The 16,871-nt window shown below is 40.6% G+C and overlaps 1 protein-coding gene across 2 annotated transcripts in view; it reads right to left on the reverse strand.

Moving 5' to 3' along the window:
- Positions 1-16,871, reverse strand: part of LOC149235035 (serine/threonine-protein kinase/endoribonuclease IRE1a-like) — a 132,146-nt gene that overhangs the window by 51,880 nt on the left and 63,395 nt on the right. The window contains exons 2-4 of one of the 2 annotated variants that reach the window (XM_089372039.1): positions 9,710-9,968; positions 8,131-9,599; positions 7,608-7,780 (exon numbers count right to left, since the gene is read on the reverse strand). In XM_089372039.1, the coding sequence (XP_089228165.1) occupies positions 7,608-7,780; positions 8,131-9,599; positions 9,710-9,968 (1,901 nt within the window). Of the gene's footprint in view, positions 1-7,607; positions 7,781-8,130; positions 9,600-9,709; positions 9,975-16,871 lie in introns of both variants that reach the window. The other variant, XM_089372038.1, reaches the window with a different exon arrangement.

Consider the following 16,871-nt stretch of genomic DNA (forward strand, 5'->3'; position numbering starts at 1 on the left):
CTGTTGCAATAACGCTATATTTGATCGACAACAAACACGCCACAACGCTTCAATATTTCACATCGTTAACTTTGCTCCACGACCTTCACTAATCGCTGCGAAATCAGCTACAAATACCCCAAATGACTTCGTTGTTCACAGTCAACAGGTCTCACGATCTTCGTCTCTGTCTTTGGTTCAGTTATAACATGGCTTTGTGATAGCATGCACGTCAACTTCTCCCTGCAGCTTCCCTTTTTGACCCACATCAATCATGCCTCGCCCTATGATGCTTCCCGCCATTCAAACGTCTTGAATGCATAAGGAATCTCATCCTTGCATTATAACGAGTCTCGGCCCATCGATGGCCAGTCGCACTAGCAAATCAAGCCACGGGTTCACGCACTCTCTTAGACCAAATTTTTGATGAATGCGTAGCTTTTGGATCCCGCTCCTATGCACCGATTTGATAATCATGCTACAAACAACAAATTATGGCAAGCAATTTCGCAGGTGCCACGATCAATATGAGGCTCTGCTCTGGATCAAAACTATCTCCACTTCACAAATTTCCCTTCGATTGGGCTTCATTCAGACTAGCATCAGCTCTAGAAACTCGGCCTCGGCTCCTGGTGAATCCATGAATTCAGTTCCAACAAATGGTCATAGCTGCCATTTATAGCTTGGTCCAAAGACAGACATCAAGCACCCTCCTGAGCGACTTGATACTACTGTGATTGCACACACGGTCGATCCACTATGTAGACCAACCTGATTACACATGCGACGTATAGGAACTCTTTGTAATTGCATACACAGTTGATCCATTGCCTGGATTTACTTGATCAGGCACACGACTTACAGGGATTCATTCGGTCGAATAAGTGATTTGTTCAAGTTATATACTTGGTTTGGTCTTCACAATTCCACCCGATTCAATACTAGAGCTTGGCTTTGTGACGGATGATTCCTCCCGGCAGCAATGAATCAGCATGATATCATATTATTGTGCCACGGCTACATACTTGGACTCCTAAATTTCCTCACACAACAATTGTCGCATTACCTGTACGCAAAGAACCTGTACATAGTGTTCTCCAGATCCAAAGGTGACAACTTGATTTCGTCTACAATTTCAAACTTGCAACTCACAATCACGCTTCACGCTTACACGATCATCTTCGTATGTTGGTGCCTAAGGAAACATTCTTTTCAAAAATTCGCATGAAAATGACGGCTTGAAGCTTGACCAACGAGTTATATTAACACGTGTTTTTACTGTTGCAAATGGGCTCACGAAGTCACCCAGAAACCTCTCGCTTCAAAACCAAATTATGCATCGATGTCCCCATCTGCTCATTGCACAAGCCAGGAACCACCAATAATCGATCTAATCATCACTTGCCAGTACAAGCAATCGATCTCATCATTTCAAACTATGCTCCCGAACACTGAGTCAATTGGACCAGAACAAATGCCATGACAGCGAGGGGAAATGCCTTTATTATGACAGCATTGCTTGATTCAAACACCAAATATACAAATGCAATCAATTTTGGTTTCAAAGAATACAAGATTTTGGTGCGAGAAACCCTGGGAATTTTCCCTCGTAGACTTGGCTCGGACTCAGTTTCCAATAAACCCTCAGCCTGGCAGGAACACCAGCTCTGATACCACTGTAATATTCCAAACTAGATATTTTGCCAAAATTACAGAAATTTAACTCAACCCAATTTCACCATAAAATTTCCATTCAATTTACAGAAATTTCCATGTAAAATAGAACAAGAGAATGCATGCAATTCAATCATACAATGAACAGAAATAATCTCAGTTTTTATTATAATATATAAACTGGGTTTTACATGCTAAAATAACATAATCGCTGATATAGCTGAGATAGAACTGGCTTCAAGGATCTGCTCCAATGCTACACGGGCCCTCCACCAAAACTGAACTGAACTGCCACTGCTAATCTCTCCTGTGAATTCTGGATGAATTCACCAAGGGGAGATGGGTACTCGCCCAATCTCACTAAATCACCCAATGGTTTCTGTCCTGGGGCTACCAAGAAAGTAGAGAACTAGGTTCCCAACCTCTCATACAAGGAGAAATATCAAATCCAAGATGTCCTCTAATGGCCTCCTCTTTTTATAGATCTAATGGACCCCTTTAGAAGCTCCTATTTTAATATTATTTTATTCATTGAGCACATTTCCCTTAACTAAAATATTTTTTTAATGTGGGAAAATGGTAAATTGGCCACCATGCCTCCTCAAGCCTCTGAAAATCACTTCTATCCATCCCATCCTGTAAATCTTCTCGTTCCGGTTACAATGAGCTATTACACTAAGGTGTTCTACCAAGTATTCCTCCTAAAATGCCACCTTAAGCGTAATTAATTGAGTCAGGCCCAATAATAACTCCATTTTCTTTAAGTTGTCAAAATGCAACGGAACGAAAGGCAAATTGTGTGGATGAAGGAATATACCAAGCAAATGCCATCAGACCTCATAAAAGCTCCGCAAAACCCCGTGAAACACCTCCAGAAGCCCCCTTGACCCACTGATGAAGTGAACTTGTACCTGTGACCTGTCTGCCCCAGCCCTGAAAATCCATCCTAACCATGTCGTGAGGAACACCAGAAAACGGAACATTAGAATGTTCTTTCTTCAGTCACTGTCAGTGTGATAATGTTTCATGAGATTGCTAATGGAAATAAAATAGACTAACAAACGAGCTTATATGGAATTTTGAAGTGACTGTCCTAAGCTAAGAACATGTTATCCAAAATTCAAATTAACATGGTATCAGAGCTCAGGTGAGGACAAGCTCAAGCTGGAGTAAAAGAGAGAGTGGAAAGGATCTAATTCGCGTTACCTCTCTTGAGAACCTTGAAAGGAAGACGTTTTCTGAGAGAATTCCTTCAGGTTATGAGAACAAAAATGCTGACCTAAGTGCACCTTCTGCGGCCTTGTAGAGTGGATTCATAGGCGGAGTTTTGAGACAATTCTGGGCATCCACACATTGATGATTGGGTTTAGAATTTCGATAGCATTTCGGACTCCTTTTTTGAGCACGTCTGAGACTGATATGCTGGTTATCTATGCTCTGTGGCCTATCTCAGTGACTGAAGGCACAGGTCTGTATGCATCGAGCTCCAACATTCAAAACTGTGATGCCCTTTCCAGTTTCCGACCAATTAGGTCACAAACAATGGTGTCATTTTGAATCTTCTTAAGGACATTTGGAAGGCAGATCCGTGAGACTTCATGGCATGATTTTGAGGTTAAATTCCTGGCATAATTCCGAGGATAAGTCCCTTGTTGAGCTCTTGTCAAAAGCATGGTATATTGGAAGACTGTTGCTAACAAATACCACAGATCCGAGCTCTTCTTTTGACTTACAAATCTGAGGCAGTTTATGTGACAAAGCTTGGCACTGTCTAAGCCTTGAACTAACCAAAGATCTGAGTGAATTCTGTGTGCACAGTTCAAGCTTATTCTAAGTCAAACATCTGTGGCAGTCTCGGTCTACTAACTGTTCTTTGCTCAACATTTTCATGACATTTGTTCATGCTTTTTTTTGAAGCATATTTTGAAAACTAATTCAGGCCCGAAGTCATTTCTGAATTGACGCCCTGAAGAAATTCTACGCAAACTGGAGTTTCGGCCTCCTATTTCTTGATGATTAAATTCTACAATCCGGCACCTATCTGCATCCATTCTTGAGGCTGCCTGTGAAAAATTGGTCCTGCAAATCTACATGTTCTAGAGGTATGCTATCTGATATTAATACTGTATTTGAAGGACTGATAAAGGTCATGAATATAATGATGAATTTATTGGGCACCTTGAAAGCAATATTAAGACTGTGACTGTGTGAACAATCGTCCTTCTTTTGGCATGTCTGCAAAGTTGAAGTTGACAGTGGATTAATAATTACAGTCCATTTGTGATAAACCAACTAAGTATCCCTGTGCAATAAAAATTTTTGAGCAAGAGATCCTCAATAGGTTGATCACACTGATATGTGCCATGAATCAACAAGGATCACTATGTTAAAGAAGACAGAAGCATAGTTGATGTCCTTAGGGTTTGCAAAAGTATTTGAATAAGACCAGCAGCAAGCAGACACAGGCAGAGGCATCAGACTTCAACAAATAAAGGCAGAAGCAGTCCCGAACTTCACTCTACATGTGAAGTTGGGCTTTGGTCATCACTGGAATTGCTTCCAAAAGAGCAGAGACAGCATGTTAAATACTGATTTGTGTATGCTGTAAACACCGGTCTATGTTTGGGTGATGTATAGTTCTTATATTGAATGGTTGATGCCATATGGTTAAAGGGTGTCTTACCATTACTACTAATGCCATGTGAAGCAGAGAATGTAAGTGTTTATGTTGTTTTGTCATGAGAATTGCTACAGTGATGTATGGCTGATGCTGTGACTGTGGTTGTTGATTTGATGAGTGAAAAGAGTAATTCACATGTTGTTGAGTTTGTTTGTAGTGGAGGAATAATTGTTAAATCAGAAGATTCGTATTCTTCTCAGAAGATTAACAATCTTGAGGTCGAGGCTCAGCTTGCAAAGTTTTGAAGCTTCCTGAAATCTAAAGGTAGAAAACATTAGGGTGGTAAGATCTGTGGACTGACCTAGGGCTTGTGTATTCCAAATTGAAGAAGTAATTCTGACACTCTGTAGTAACTTGATGGCAAAAGGCTTCGTCCAGCATAAGTCTCATAATCTTTCAGCCTCAATTTACAACAGTTTAGGTATGTTTCTGAAGTCATCCCTGAGAATTTGTGTTACTTTTAGCAGTAAGGATTTATCTGGACATTATATATTGCTACTACTGTGAAGTAGTTTTGATTATATATATAACCATTGGAAGCTTGTTGTAGTCTAAGCATTAGAAGCTAGATTCTGAAGATTACATAACTCATTTAGCACTCTAAGAGACTCGAATGTGAAATATGGAATCAGAAATATGTCCTTGAAGGAAAGTACACTATGAACAACAAAGAACTGAAACTTGTGTACGTATACCTGAGATACACCATGCATTGCAGTACGTAGGAGAAGTGGTAGTAGCTTAGGTAGTTCCTTCAGACACTCATAGAGAATTCCGTTCAACCTTCTTAATTGACTAACCTAGAGAAAATCACTGTGATGATATACAAGAGAAACAATGATTTCTAGAGTTTGATCTCTCCTTGAAAGGAGCACTGAACCCTTGGATACTAACAAAATAGTCTAATCTTTATTATATCTGAATTGTTGTGCTATACATAAGTGACAAAGTGGTTGGTCGATCTATGCGAACATATAATAGCCTTGCATTAGAATGTTTTTCTACCAAATATTTATTATTACCTTGAATCAAAGTTCTAACCTGCAGAGTGAAGCAAAAGCAGTAGTTGCAAGAGTTAATTAAAAAGTTTAACTCAACATCTATATTGATTTAAGATTAAATATATGATGCATTTTCAAAATAAAAATGGTTGCCCCAATGTATCTCCATGTGGATCATCCTTGCATCGTCACCAAAGAAGAATGACAGATGCAGAATACACATTGATTGCAGAGCACTGGATAAGATCATGACTAAGAATGATCTACGTGGTCAATCAACTTTGAGGAGAGATAAGTTCATTAATGTCCAACAAATGAGCAGAAAAGTAGGTCAATAGGAGTCAGGACTGCTGAGTACATGTGTCAATAGATAGTGGCAGCACAGAGGACGGCTCCTAAATAAAGAAAGATGCAGAAAGTAAGTAAAACAAAGTGACATACTACTCTAAACTCAACTTGAAGTAGTATTTTACAGGGCAACTTTCAAGCTAAGACAAATATTCAAGAAATGGGGAACAGAGATTAAACACTTATCTTTGAACAAATGATGGTCCAAAATATTGGCTACATAAATGCAATTCACAGCCCAACCATAGGCATCCAGTGCAAATGCCACCCCCAAGCTGGGCTATGAGGCCACCAGGGCAACAAAACCCACCAACAAACTTACAACACACTCAAATTAACCCATTACCCTCACAAAGCCAATCTGCTTGCTATATAGCGGCCCAGACACCTCATCCAGCTATCAATCAGCTATGGGAGTCGGGACTCTCTTCCCACTGCCATACACAACATAGCTTGGACCTTTCCCTTCTCTGCTAAACAGTGCCTAAGGTTTTCACTACCAACTTGTCCTCTAGTGCAAGCAGAAACAATCCAACTGCCGATTGCCTTTTGGGAAAGCCTGGTGTAGTAATTATTTGGCTTCAAATGTGCCAACGAGCAGCAATATTGTGGGGTAATGGTTTCCTAATATTCCCAGCCTTCACACTTGCTTTTTTGAAGACTGTTGTACTCGTTTCACAGGAAGATCTGCTCAAAATGAACATTGATATACCAGGGATCTCTGGCGTCAATGGGAGTGGAGCTTTGGCTGTCTTTTGACTCAGTATGATTTGCATAGACTGTACTCCGTTTTGCATTAGAGGCATGTGCTAGGCCCAGTTTTAAATTCACAGTGGGTTTCTTCAGATGCTAAAAGCCCTTGGAATTGGAGATTGCATGATGTATGGTCAATGTGGGTTTCTTATGAGCTCCAAGTGCCTGCTTGGTAAGTGATTTATTAGGGCCTCTCGAGTCTCCACCAAGGATCAGTTGGCCAAGAGTGGCCTCTCTGATGGACTTTGCCCTCCTACCTTAAGGCAGAAATTGTGAAACATCTTTTATGAAAGTGCTCTTTTGCCAGGGTTTGTTGGGAGAGTGTTCAGTCAGAACAAGGATTCTTCAGGGGCATTTGAATTGGAGGGCAATGTTGTTTGGGGATTCCAGATTTGTGATTTAGGATTCACTTGCTGGTATCTAGCATTATTTGAGGATTTCAGCCTTGTTTGTTATTTGGAAACTCCACTTCAAATATGTGTTTGAGAATGAGGTCAGTTCTTTGGTTGCTTTTTGTCAGCTGTGGAGAGAGGAGGTACATATGCAACTACTGGGAAAAGGCCTTTTGTTGTTTAAGGATGCCAAACAATTAGTTTCTGGCACCTATTCTTATTTCATAGTTGTTCTAGTTGCCTTAAGGAAGAGGATGTAATTTTCATTGTCTATGCCCTTCCATTTTCCTTTTCTTGTTGCTGATGTAAATCATTTTCTCTGAATATAAGTATCTTCTACAAAAACAAAAGACAAATCATTTAAAAAACAGGATAAACAGATTAGTCAGATTAAAAAAAGTAAGGGAGAGAACCCTTGACACTCTACCCCACCTAAAAGACAACATGCAGACAGCGTATACTCAAGTTTCAACAGACCCTCGAACCCCAACAGGCAGAGCATCCCACAGCATGTTTAGATGTCCCACGTGTTTGGGCATCCCAAGGTCCGTTGAGTGTCTGGGTGATTCTTGACAGGTGGGATTTGGAAATGCTTACAGAATGTTCCTTGAATGCCCCTATATCTCACCAGGAATGTTGGGAATATTCCCAATGTTCCCACCAGATCAGGGACATTTCACTCCTGTTAACAAGCTTCCTGGAACAAAAGAAAAGTGGGGACAGATTCCCCAAGGGCTGCAAGCAGTTCCTGCGCCATCAAGAATAAATAAAGCTCCTTACCAGTTGCATGATGACCCAGAGAAGATGCATCATTTGCTAGCCGCTTGCTTATTCCCATGTCAGAAAGTTTTGCACAAAGACCATTCCCAGCGCTTATCAATATGTTTTGAGGTTTCAGATCTCTATGTATAATTCCCAAGTCATGTAGATGTGAAAGACCTGATACAACATCCCTGCACCAAAGTAACATGGCATTTAATCTTTCATCACTCCGTCTTCACCAAAAACCTGAAGACAATCTAACATAATTCTATGTATAGAAATGTACCCAACAAAATAAGATCCAAAGTTCAAACAAATTGGATGCAACTGCACACGTAGACGACATACATGGAATATATTGAACACAATATGTAATTCCTTTCCCAAGTCAAGTTACTCTAGGAGACTCAATAGAAAAATAACCTAGCCAACAAATCAAATGGTGATCAAATACCCAAAGTAGATCCGAAAGGTAACTAACAACACCTAAAAGCCAAACACACGCAAATTATAGAGACAAATTGAATATGTTGCAGCTTACCTCATCAAATTCAACATCTGTTGAGAAGCACATCCATTATCAGTCCACAAATTTATATTCATTTTTTCACACATCATAGACACCTGCTTAATCTTCTTTATCTGTAAGGAATTAGCAGCTTCACTCTTTGCATGCATGTCATTCGTCACAGATTTTGACAGAGTCATAATAAAATCACTAAGGCTGCAGTTGCAACGCTCCAAAGCAACATAAACAAAATCTGAATCAGTTTCTACCCCATACCATCTAACAATGTTTGGATGTTGATCTGATGCAATGAGATTTTCTATCTCTTTCCAAGCTGCTTCATAGTATGCCTTTACAATGCGTTTAACTGCAGCATTTCTCCCATCAAAACAACCCTCCAATATTATTGTGCCGTTACTCCCATTATCAATGACCTTATCAGACACGAACAATCTGCCAATCAACCGCCCAGCGCCAAGACAAGGTTCCTCTTTTCTTTGTTCCAATATTCTTAATGTTTCACTGCTAGTGTTCTGGGATAGTGTAAGGCCAGTGGTCTGTAAATCTTTAGTTTCCAGTTTCAGTTGTTTCTTGATGTTATTACTATCACTTGTTCCATTTTTATTGTTATTTAATTTACGAACTCTTTTCTTCTTGCTGCTTCCTAATTGTTTCTCATTGAGTTTTATCATCTGCTTCTCACTTCTGCCAATCCAATAAATCAGAGACATCCCAATGAATAACAATGTTGCAACCAATGCAGTCCATAAACCAAATGAGAAACCTGAATGTCGATCAGAGGCCCCAGGCACAGACTGATCTGTCTGAATTTTAACATTTTTAATCTCTGCTAAACAGTTCTTTTCAACTTCACAGGTGTTTTTTAATTGATTTGAGAAGACACCATTTTTATTCTTTTCATTTAATAACTCAATATCCATGTTTTCAACAGGAGGTAGTGAGAGGATGCTCTTTTTATCATGGTTAATTTCAAACATGTAACTTTGATGGAAGGTGAATTCATTTTGATGATGAACAGTCCCTGCTGGTGGAAGCATTTGATATACTTTGAGCTTTATTGGATGTGTCAAAGTATTTGGCGATCTACCACTCACTTCCGAAGTGATCCCAGAAAAACCAACACCAATGGCATCAATTTCTGCAATGCTCACATTCCACTGAACTTTTGCAGTGTTTGCTTTGTATGACCGCAAAATATAATCTGTCCGTGTGATGAAGATTGGTTCCATTGAAGAAAGATCAACAGTTCCTGATTCTGTACTGTTACCAATATTGTGACCAGAAACTACAGATTTATCAGGAAAAAACATGTCTGCTTCATCTGTGGACAGTGGAACCCCTGAATCATATCTACGGATGATATTTCCAGTCTTGGCATCAATAAGAAATGTTGTCATTGTTTTAGATCCAAGAATAAGTGATCCATCTGGTGATAAATGAGGTGTACTGTTAACAAGTTCTGCTGGTGCCTTTGGAAGTAACTATACCATAAGAATAATAAATCAGTCAAAAGAAAGAATAATTCTAGCATCAAACCATATGTTACATATGTATTTTTCAATACAAAATAACAAAAATCATATACATATACCTTTGTCCCATAATGCTTATCAAAGGTATCCAAGTTCCAGTCTTTTCCACAGAATAAAAATTGGTCCTCTTTCACATCTGTGTAACTGATTTCATACTCTTCACTGACGACCACTGTGGAATTGTCATCATTTTTGTCATAAGAGAATGTCCGATGAGATGCAAGTGAAGAGCCAGATGAAAATGACCAAACAATATTGCCAGATTTTGTATCCATGGCATATATAGTACCATCCCATGAAGCAATCAGTACAGTTTCACTGGAACTGGATCAAAAGAAAACATACAAAATATTATGTCTACACTCTCCTTAACTCAAACCCACTGGAGATAAAACATGAAAGAAACATTGCTGCAGGAAGTATTATGACTCAGCAGGAAAAACCGTTAATTTTCTTGAAACTCTGCAACTACTTGATGAATTACTGAAAATTAAGGCAACTGAAAACTGAAACCAAACTTTCACCAAGATACAGAGTTTCTTAGCAATTTATAAGCAGCGGAAAATAATCGAGAAATAAAAACATGTGCACACAAATTGACATGCTTGTTTACCCAGGAAACCCAAATGGGAAAACCTACTTTCTTTGTTGTGGTATTTTATTGATTGATCTTGAGCAATTGGATCTATTACAAAGCAATATGTCATTCTGAGAATACACTTGTTCTCCTGCTGAACTCGCCTGACTTACCTTGCAAATCGCCTGATCCTGCTCCTATTTTCTTGCACACTAGCATCCCATATTTCCTTGCACAAATTCTCCTATTTCCTAGCACAAATCCTGGCTCCTATTTTATAGGGAAAATCCCTATTTCCTTACGCACTTGTGATCTCCTATTTCTTAGGACACAAGCTCCTCAAGTCTGCAACACACAATCAAAAAATGATCTCATAAGAATGTGAATTATGTACCTTCTCCCTCCTCTTTATAGACCCAATTTGAGCATGCAAGGAAGGCCCAGTTCAATTTTAGAAGTCGAGTTGTGATTGTGAGTTAACTGAGAGTCCTAGTGGTTCTCTCTCCAATCAACATTGGAGTTCTTAACTCATTCTCTCTCCAGTCAACATTGATGACTAACTCGTTCTAACTGAACTTGTAACTGCCACCTCGTTTGTAGTCAAACTGAAGAAGATTCCACATAACTGAAGGTCCAACTCTATGCACGCAAACTTGATGATTATTCCAATAAACTAGAAACAAACTCATCCTAACTGAAGTCAAACTCATGAGCTCGCACTCAGGCTAGAGAAAGACAAATTGATGTCTTCACTAGCTAAGGCACATGTTAAAATACCTTCACGCACTACATTTTCAACACTCCCTCTTAGCAAGGAAGGGATTCAGTACAACTCCCAACTTATCTCTGAAATAAACAAAATTGCCTCTTGCTAATGCCTTGGTTGAGATATTTGTAGTCTGCTCCTCTGTTTGAATGTACAGTAGCTTCATTTTTCCTTTCTAAATATAGAATCCATAATCTGTTGTGCCTTTGAGATACCTCAAAACATGCTTCACAACAACCCAGTGAACTCTTGTCAACTCCATCATGAAGTAACTCGGTTCACTACAAAACAAATAGTTGGCCATGTGTTGACCAAGTACATCAACGACCTGATGAATTGCCTGTACAATGTGTTGAGAAATCAATGCTAGTAGGATTAAGGTTAGATTTCTCTTTCTCAATACTTACTTGTGAATTATGTTGGCTTCTTTTACTTATTTGTTATATATCTTTTATCAAGCAATTACCAAATTATGTGTGCATGAATGTTAGGGTCCAACCTAACCCCTTTATTTATATAATAAACCCAAATAGGGTCGAGTCATAGTCATAGTCAGTGAAAGAGTCAATAAACCCGTATTAATAATTGTAAGTGGTTGACCCGCATTTAAGAAAGGGACCACAGTTAGTTGCAAACGGGCCATAATTAATAAATAAAGTGGTTAACCCATGTTATGCAAAGGACCACTAGCCGTTAGGTTGTTGAAGGTCATTTAACTATAAATAGTCGTAGTTAGAAAGGAAAGATCATCGAGTCTTATTTTGTAATCAAGCTCTGCTCTGCGAGAGGTTTCCCCCTTGAAGAGGCAAGTGAACATTGCATTCATCTCTAAATAATAAAATACTTGTTGTTTTTCTCATTTTATTCTGTGTTCTAGGTTGTATTTCTTCGCATATTTGGTATTCTGGAATTTCTCGCAGGTCAAGAGCATAACAAGTGGTATCAGAGCACTTTCCAAGGCTGGTGGTACCTCCATTTTTGCAAAAAAAAAAAATTAGGCTAGAGACGTGTTCCAGTGTCTTTAAACCATGGGATCTGTCGTTGAGCGCATAAACCTGCGGAATTGGGAGGCATGCACGCAAGAAATACAAGAGGTGGTCACGCTTTTTGGACTCCCTTGTAATCCTTGTGGGTACCCCTTCGAGTAGTAGCGCATTAGACAGAACAGCACACAGACTGCACTTCCACATACCCTTTGGGTATATCGGAAGCCCCCTAGGATCACCTGAAACCTCGCCTTAGATAAGTCGTCGGTCGTCTTGCTGCTACAGTACACTAAGAACAGCACTCAGAGAGATTACTTGCGTGTACAATAGGGTAGTCAGGTAGTACGGCTAAGGGTACAATTGATCCTCCTTAGTTAGTGCCTTGAAAGATTGGGCCGAGTACTATTGTTGGACCCTTATGTATATTGCGATTTGTAGCACCTGACACTCCTTTGTGACCATAGTTCCCTCTGCTCTTTGAAGATCACCCATTATCTTATCTTCCAGATCAGATCCAGCAGTTGGGGTTCTACCGCCGCAGTACAATTCAAATCTAGCAGTTGGGGTTCTATCGCCATCGCACCAATCAGATCCAACAATTACGATTTTACTGTCGCAATGCACATCACATTCAGCAGTTGAGGTTTCGCAGGCAAATCTGACTCTTTACGCAGTAAGGCTTGCTACTGCTATAGTTCGGGCCCCATTTTCGCAAGACATTAGGCAGAATCAAGTTTTTTGGAATTTGGCCACTGCAATTTTGATCAGCGGGGAGTAAAACTCCGTTCAAAGTAAAAAAAAATATATATATAAATATATTCTCTGAGGCCTTCTCGAGACGCTTACAAGAGACTTAGCCCATAAGATTTAGGACGACGAGTTGATCGCAGTGGTACCATTCACTTGTCAACTTCAATTTTCTGGCGGTCCCAAATTTTTTTGAAGTGACTTCAAGTGACTGAGATCTGTGTATGGTAGAAACCAGAGCTCAAGTCATGGCCAATGAGAAGATCGAGTGCCTTGAAACAAGGTTGGATGATTTCAAGGAACAATTGGACAAAATTTCAGCATTCATTGAACACCTCACTAAGAGCACACTGGGGTTTCATCAGGAGGCGCATAGTATTGATGAACACCTTGAAGGAGAATCTAGCCATCATATTCACTTCCATGGAAATCACCAACATTCCCACCCTCGGCCACCCAAGTTGGACATGTATAAATTTGATGGCTCTAATCCGACAGTATGGGTAGCACAAATGGAACAATATTTCATTCTGAATGATATCCACAATGATCAAACTAAACTACGTGTGGGATCCCTTTACTTGGACCAAGAGAGATGGCAATGGTGGCAGTGGCATGTGAAATGTTATCCTGAGAACATAACTTGGCATGTGTTCTCAAAAGCCCTTTGTGACCACTTTGACAGAGAATCTAATTTTTTGGGCCGTCTTACTAAGCTCTAACAGACAGGCACAATAAAAGACTACATTACAGCCTTTGAGACATTGGCCATCCGAACAGAAGATCTAGGAGATGAATTCTACTTGGAGTGTTTCATCAGTGGTCTCAAAGAATCCATCCAAGCACATGTCCGGATGCACCACCCACCTACATGGATAGATGCTTGCACAAAGGTTGTCGAAGTGGAACTTGCTTTAGTTGCCCAATCTACTCGTCCAAATTTTGTAGCCAAGGGGCGTCCCACCCAGGCTCAGGGCCCTACCCAAACACTTAAGGTTCAAAAGGTGTCTCCAGCAAAAATGGCGGAACGACAAAAACAAGGATTGTGCTACTATTGTGATGACAAATACTCCCCGGGGCATAAATGCAAGGAACCCAAATTCTTTCAAATTGATGTTACTGATCACAGCTCATTTGAGGAAGCCCCACCCCTTAGGGGGCCAGAGGACGAAGCTGAGGAAACCCAGCATGACAATGATCTCACAACTACGCCAGATGAACCAGTTATCTCGCTACATGCTTTGGCGGGCATTTCTGCGCCCCAAACTCTCAAAATCAGAGGCTTTCTTAAACATCGCCCCGTAGTGGTATTGATTGATAGTGGCAGCACTCATAATTTTATCCATAAGCGAGTCGCCGAAGTTGTTCATTGTTTTGTAAGGGCAGTCTCTAATTTCCAAGTCCTTATTGCTGATGGGGGGACAATGAAATGTGAAGGCCGCTGCAAAAATATTAAACTTCAGATGGGAGACTACCACCTAAAGACCCACATGTTTGCGATTAATATGGGTGGTTGTGACATTGTCTTGGGTGTTGAATGGCTTCGCACACTAGGCCCAATCACAATGGATTTCCAGGAGTTATATATGAGCTTTAAGCAGCATAACAATGATCTCACAGCTACGCCAGATGAACCAGTTATCTCGCTACATAATTTGGCAGGGATTTCTGCGCCCCAAACTCTCAAAATTAGAGGCTTTCTAAAACATTTCCCCGTAGTGGTATTGATTGATAGTGGCAACACTCATAATTTTATCCATAAGCGAGTCGCTGAAGTTGTTCATTATTTTGTAAGGGCAGTCTCTTATTTCCAAGTCCTTATTGCTGATGGAGGGGCAATGAAATGTGAAGGCCGCTGCGAAAATATTAAACTTCAGATGGGAGACTACCACCTAAAGACCCACATGTTTGCGCTTAATACGGGTGGTTGTGACATTATCTTGGGTGTTGAATGGCTTCGCACACTAGGCCCAATCACAATGGATTTCCAAGAGTTATATATGAGCTTTAATCAGAATGACCACATTCATACACTACGTGGACTCCAGGCAGGTGCTCCTACTATCATCAGCTCGCATCGAATGGAAAAGTTGTTAAAAAAGGGCCATCATGGAGTCATCGCCCAGTTTAATGCCATCCAGGCCATCGAATCCACTACTCTTCATATTCATCTGGAGATGCAATAGGTCTTAGACTACCACCAGCAGGTATTTGACAAACCTAAAGAGCTTCCACCCTCTAGAGGTGAACATGATCATAGCATCCCTTTGGTCCTGGGGGCCCAACCGCCTAATGTGCGCCCATATCAATATCCTTTCGCCCAAAAGAATGAAATTGAAAAAATCATCAAGGAACTCCTTGAAGCAGGGGTTATTCGTCCTAACATCAGTCCTTATTCATCACCAATGGTCATGGTGCTAAATAAAGATGGAGAATGGCGCATGTGTCCAGACTTTTGGGCCCTCAACAAGCTCACTGTCAAAGACAAATTCCCTATTCCGGTTGTTGATGATCTGCTTGATGAACTACATGGTGCTCAATTCTTTACCAAGCTAGATCTTCGCTCTGGCTATCACCAAATACGAAAGAAAGAAGAAGACATTCCCAAGACTACTTTCCAAACTCATGAAGGCCATTATGAAGTCTTGGTCATGCCCTTTGTTCTTTGTAATGCTCCATCTACTTTTCAAAGCCTCATGAATCACCTGTTGAAACCATATCTTCGAAAATTTGTCCTCGTTTTCTTTGATGACATTCTCATCTACAGCTTAACCTGGGAAAAACATCTTCAGCATGTAGACCTGATCTTGCAACTGCTCCGAAATCACAAATTATTTGTCAAATTGTCCAAGTGCTCTTTTGGCGTGGAAGAAGTCGAGTATTTGGGACACATTGTGGGTCGTGAAGGTGTCAGGGTTGATCCCAAAAAGATACAGGCAATGCAAGATTGGCCCCAACCAAAAACCTTGAAGAGTCTGAGGGGATTCTTGGGTCTCACTGGCTACTATCACAAATTTGTCCGCAATTATGGTCGCATTACTAGACCCCTCACTAACCTTCTTAAGAAAAATTCATTCCTCTGGACTAATGCAGCACAACAGGCATTTGTGGCTCTCAAACAGGCCATGTGTTCCACTCCAGTATTGGCACTACCAGACTTCACCAAATCTTTTGTGATTGAATGTGATGCTTCAGGTACTGGTATTGGTGTTGTCTTAATGCAGGAAGGTCGACCCTTGGCTTTCACTAGCCAACAACTGAGTGGGAAACATTTGGGTCAATCTACCTATGAGAAAGAACCAATGGCCATCTTACATGTAGTAGATACCTAGTGACCATACTTATTGGGGCAGCGTTTCCAAATCCGCACAGACTATCAAAGCCTCAAATATTTTTTGGAGCAACGTCTCTCCTTGCTACAGCAAAATAAATGGCTGGCCAAAATGTTGGGATATGATTATGAGATAATTTACAAGAAAGGGCGTGACAATGTAGTAGCGGATGCTTTATCGCGCCAATTTGAGGATGAAAGCACCCTGCTATCAATCTCTCTTCCCATACCAAATTGGATTGAAGAAGCCCGCAAGGAATGGCTTTCACACCCCCCTCTCTCTCCCAACTTATTAATAACTTGAGAGCAGATCCTAATTCCTTAGTCGGCTATTCTTGGAAGGATGAGATTCTTCGCTACAAGGCCGACATCCACCCTCAAAACTCGCATTTTGGCAGAGTTGCACTCATCTCCCACTGCAGGGCATGCAGACTTTCAGAAGACTTACACTCGCACTCGTCGTTCTTTCTTTTGGACGGGCATGAAAAATGACATTCTTACTTTTGTAGCTAAATGTGATGTGTGTCAACGCCACAAAGGAGAAATAGTCAGGTTACTAGGAACCTTACAGCCATTGCCACTCCCTGCCTCCGTCTGGACGAATGTTTCCATGGATTTCATTACTGGTCTCCCAAAGTCGGGCAACAAATCCATCATCATGGTGGTTGTGGACAGACTTTCTAAATATGCTCATTTTTGCGCTCTACCCCACCCATTTACCCCCACTTTGGTGGCTCAAGCTTTCATGGACCAGATCTTCAAACTGCATGGCATGCGAACTTCCAATATGTCCGATCGTGACCTGACTTTCACC

Source organism: Pinus tabuliformis, chromosome 8, assembly GCF_031772625.1.
Source record: "Pinus tabuliformis cultivar Carrire ecotype Pingquan chromosome 8, CPIR1, whole genome shotgun sequence".
NCBI lineage: Eukaryota > Viridiplantae > Streptophyta > Pinopsida > Pinales > Pinaceae > Pinus > Pinus tabuliformis.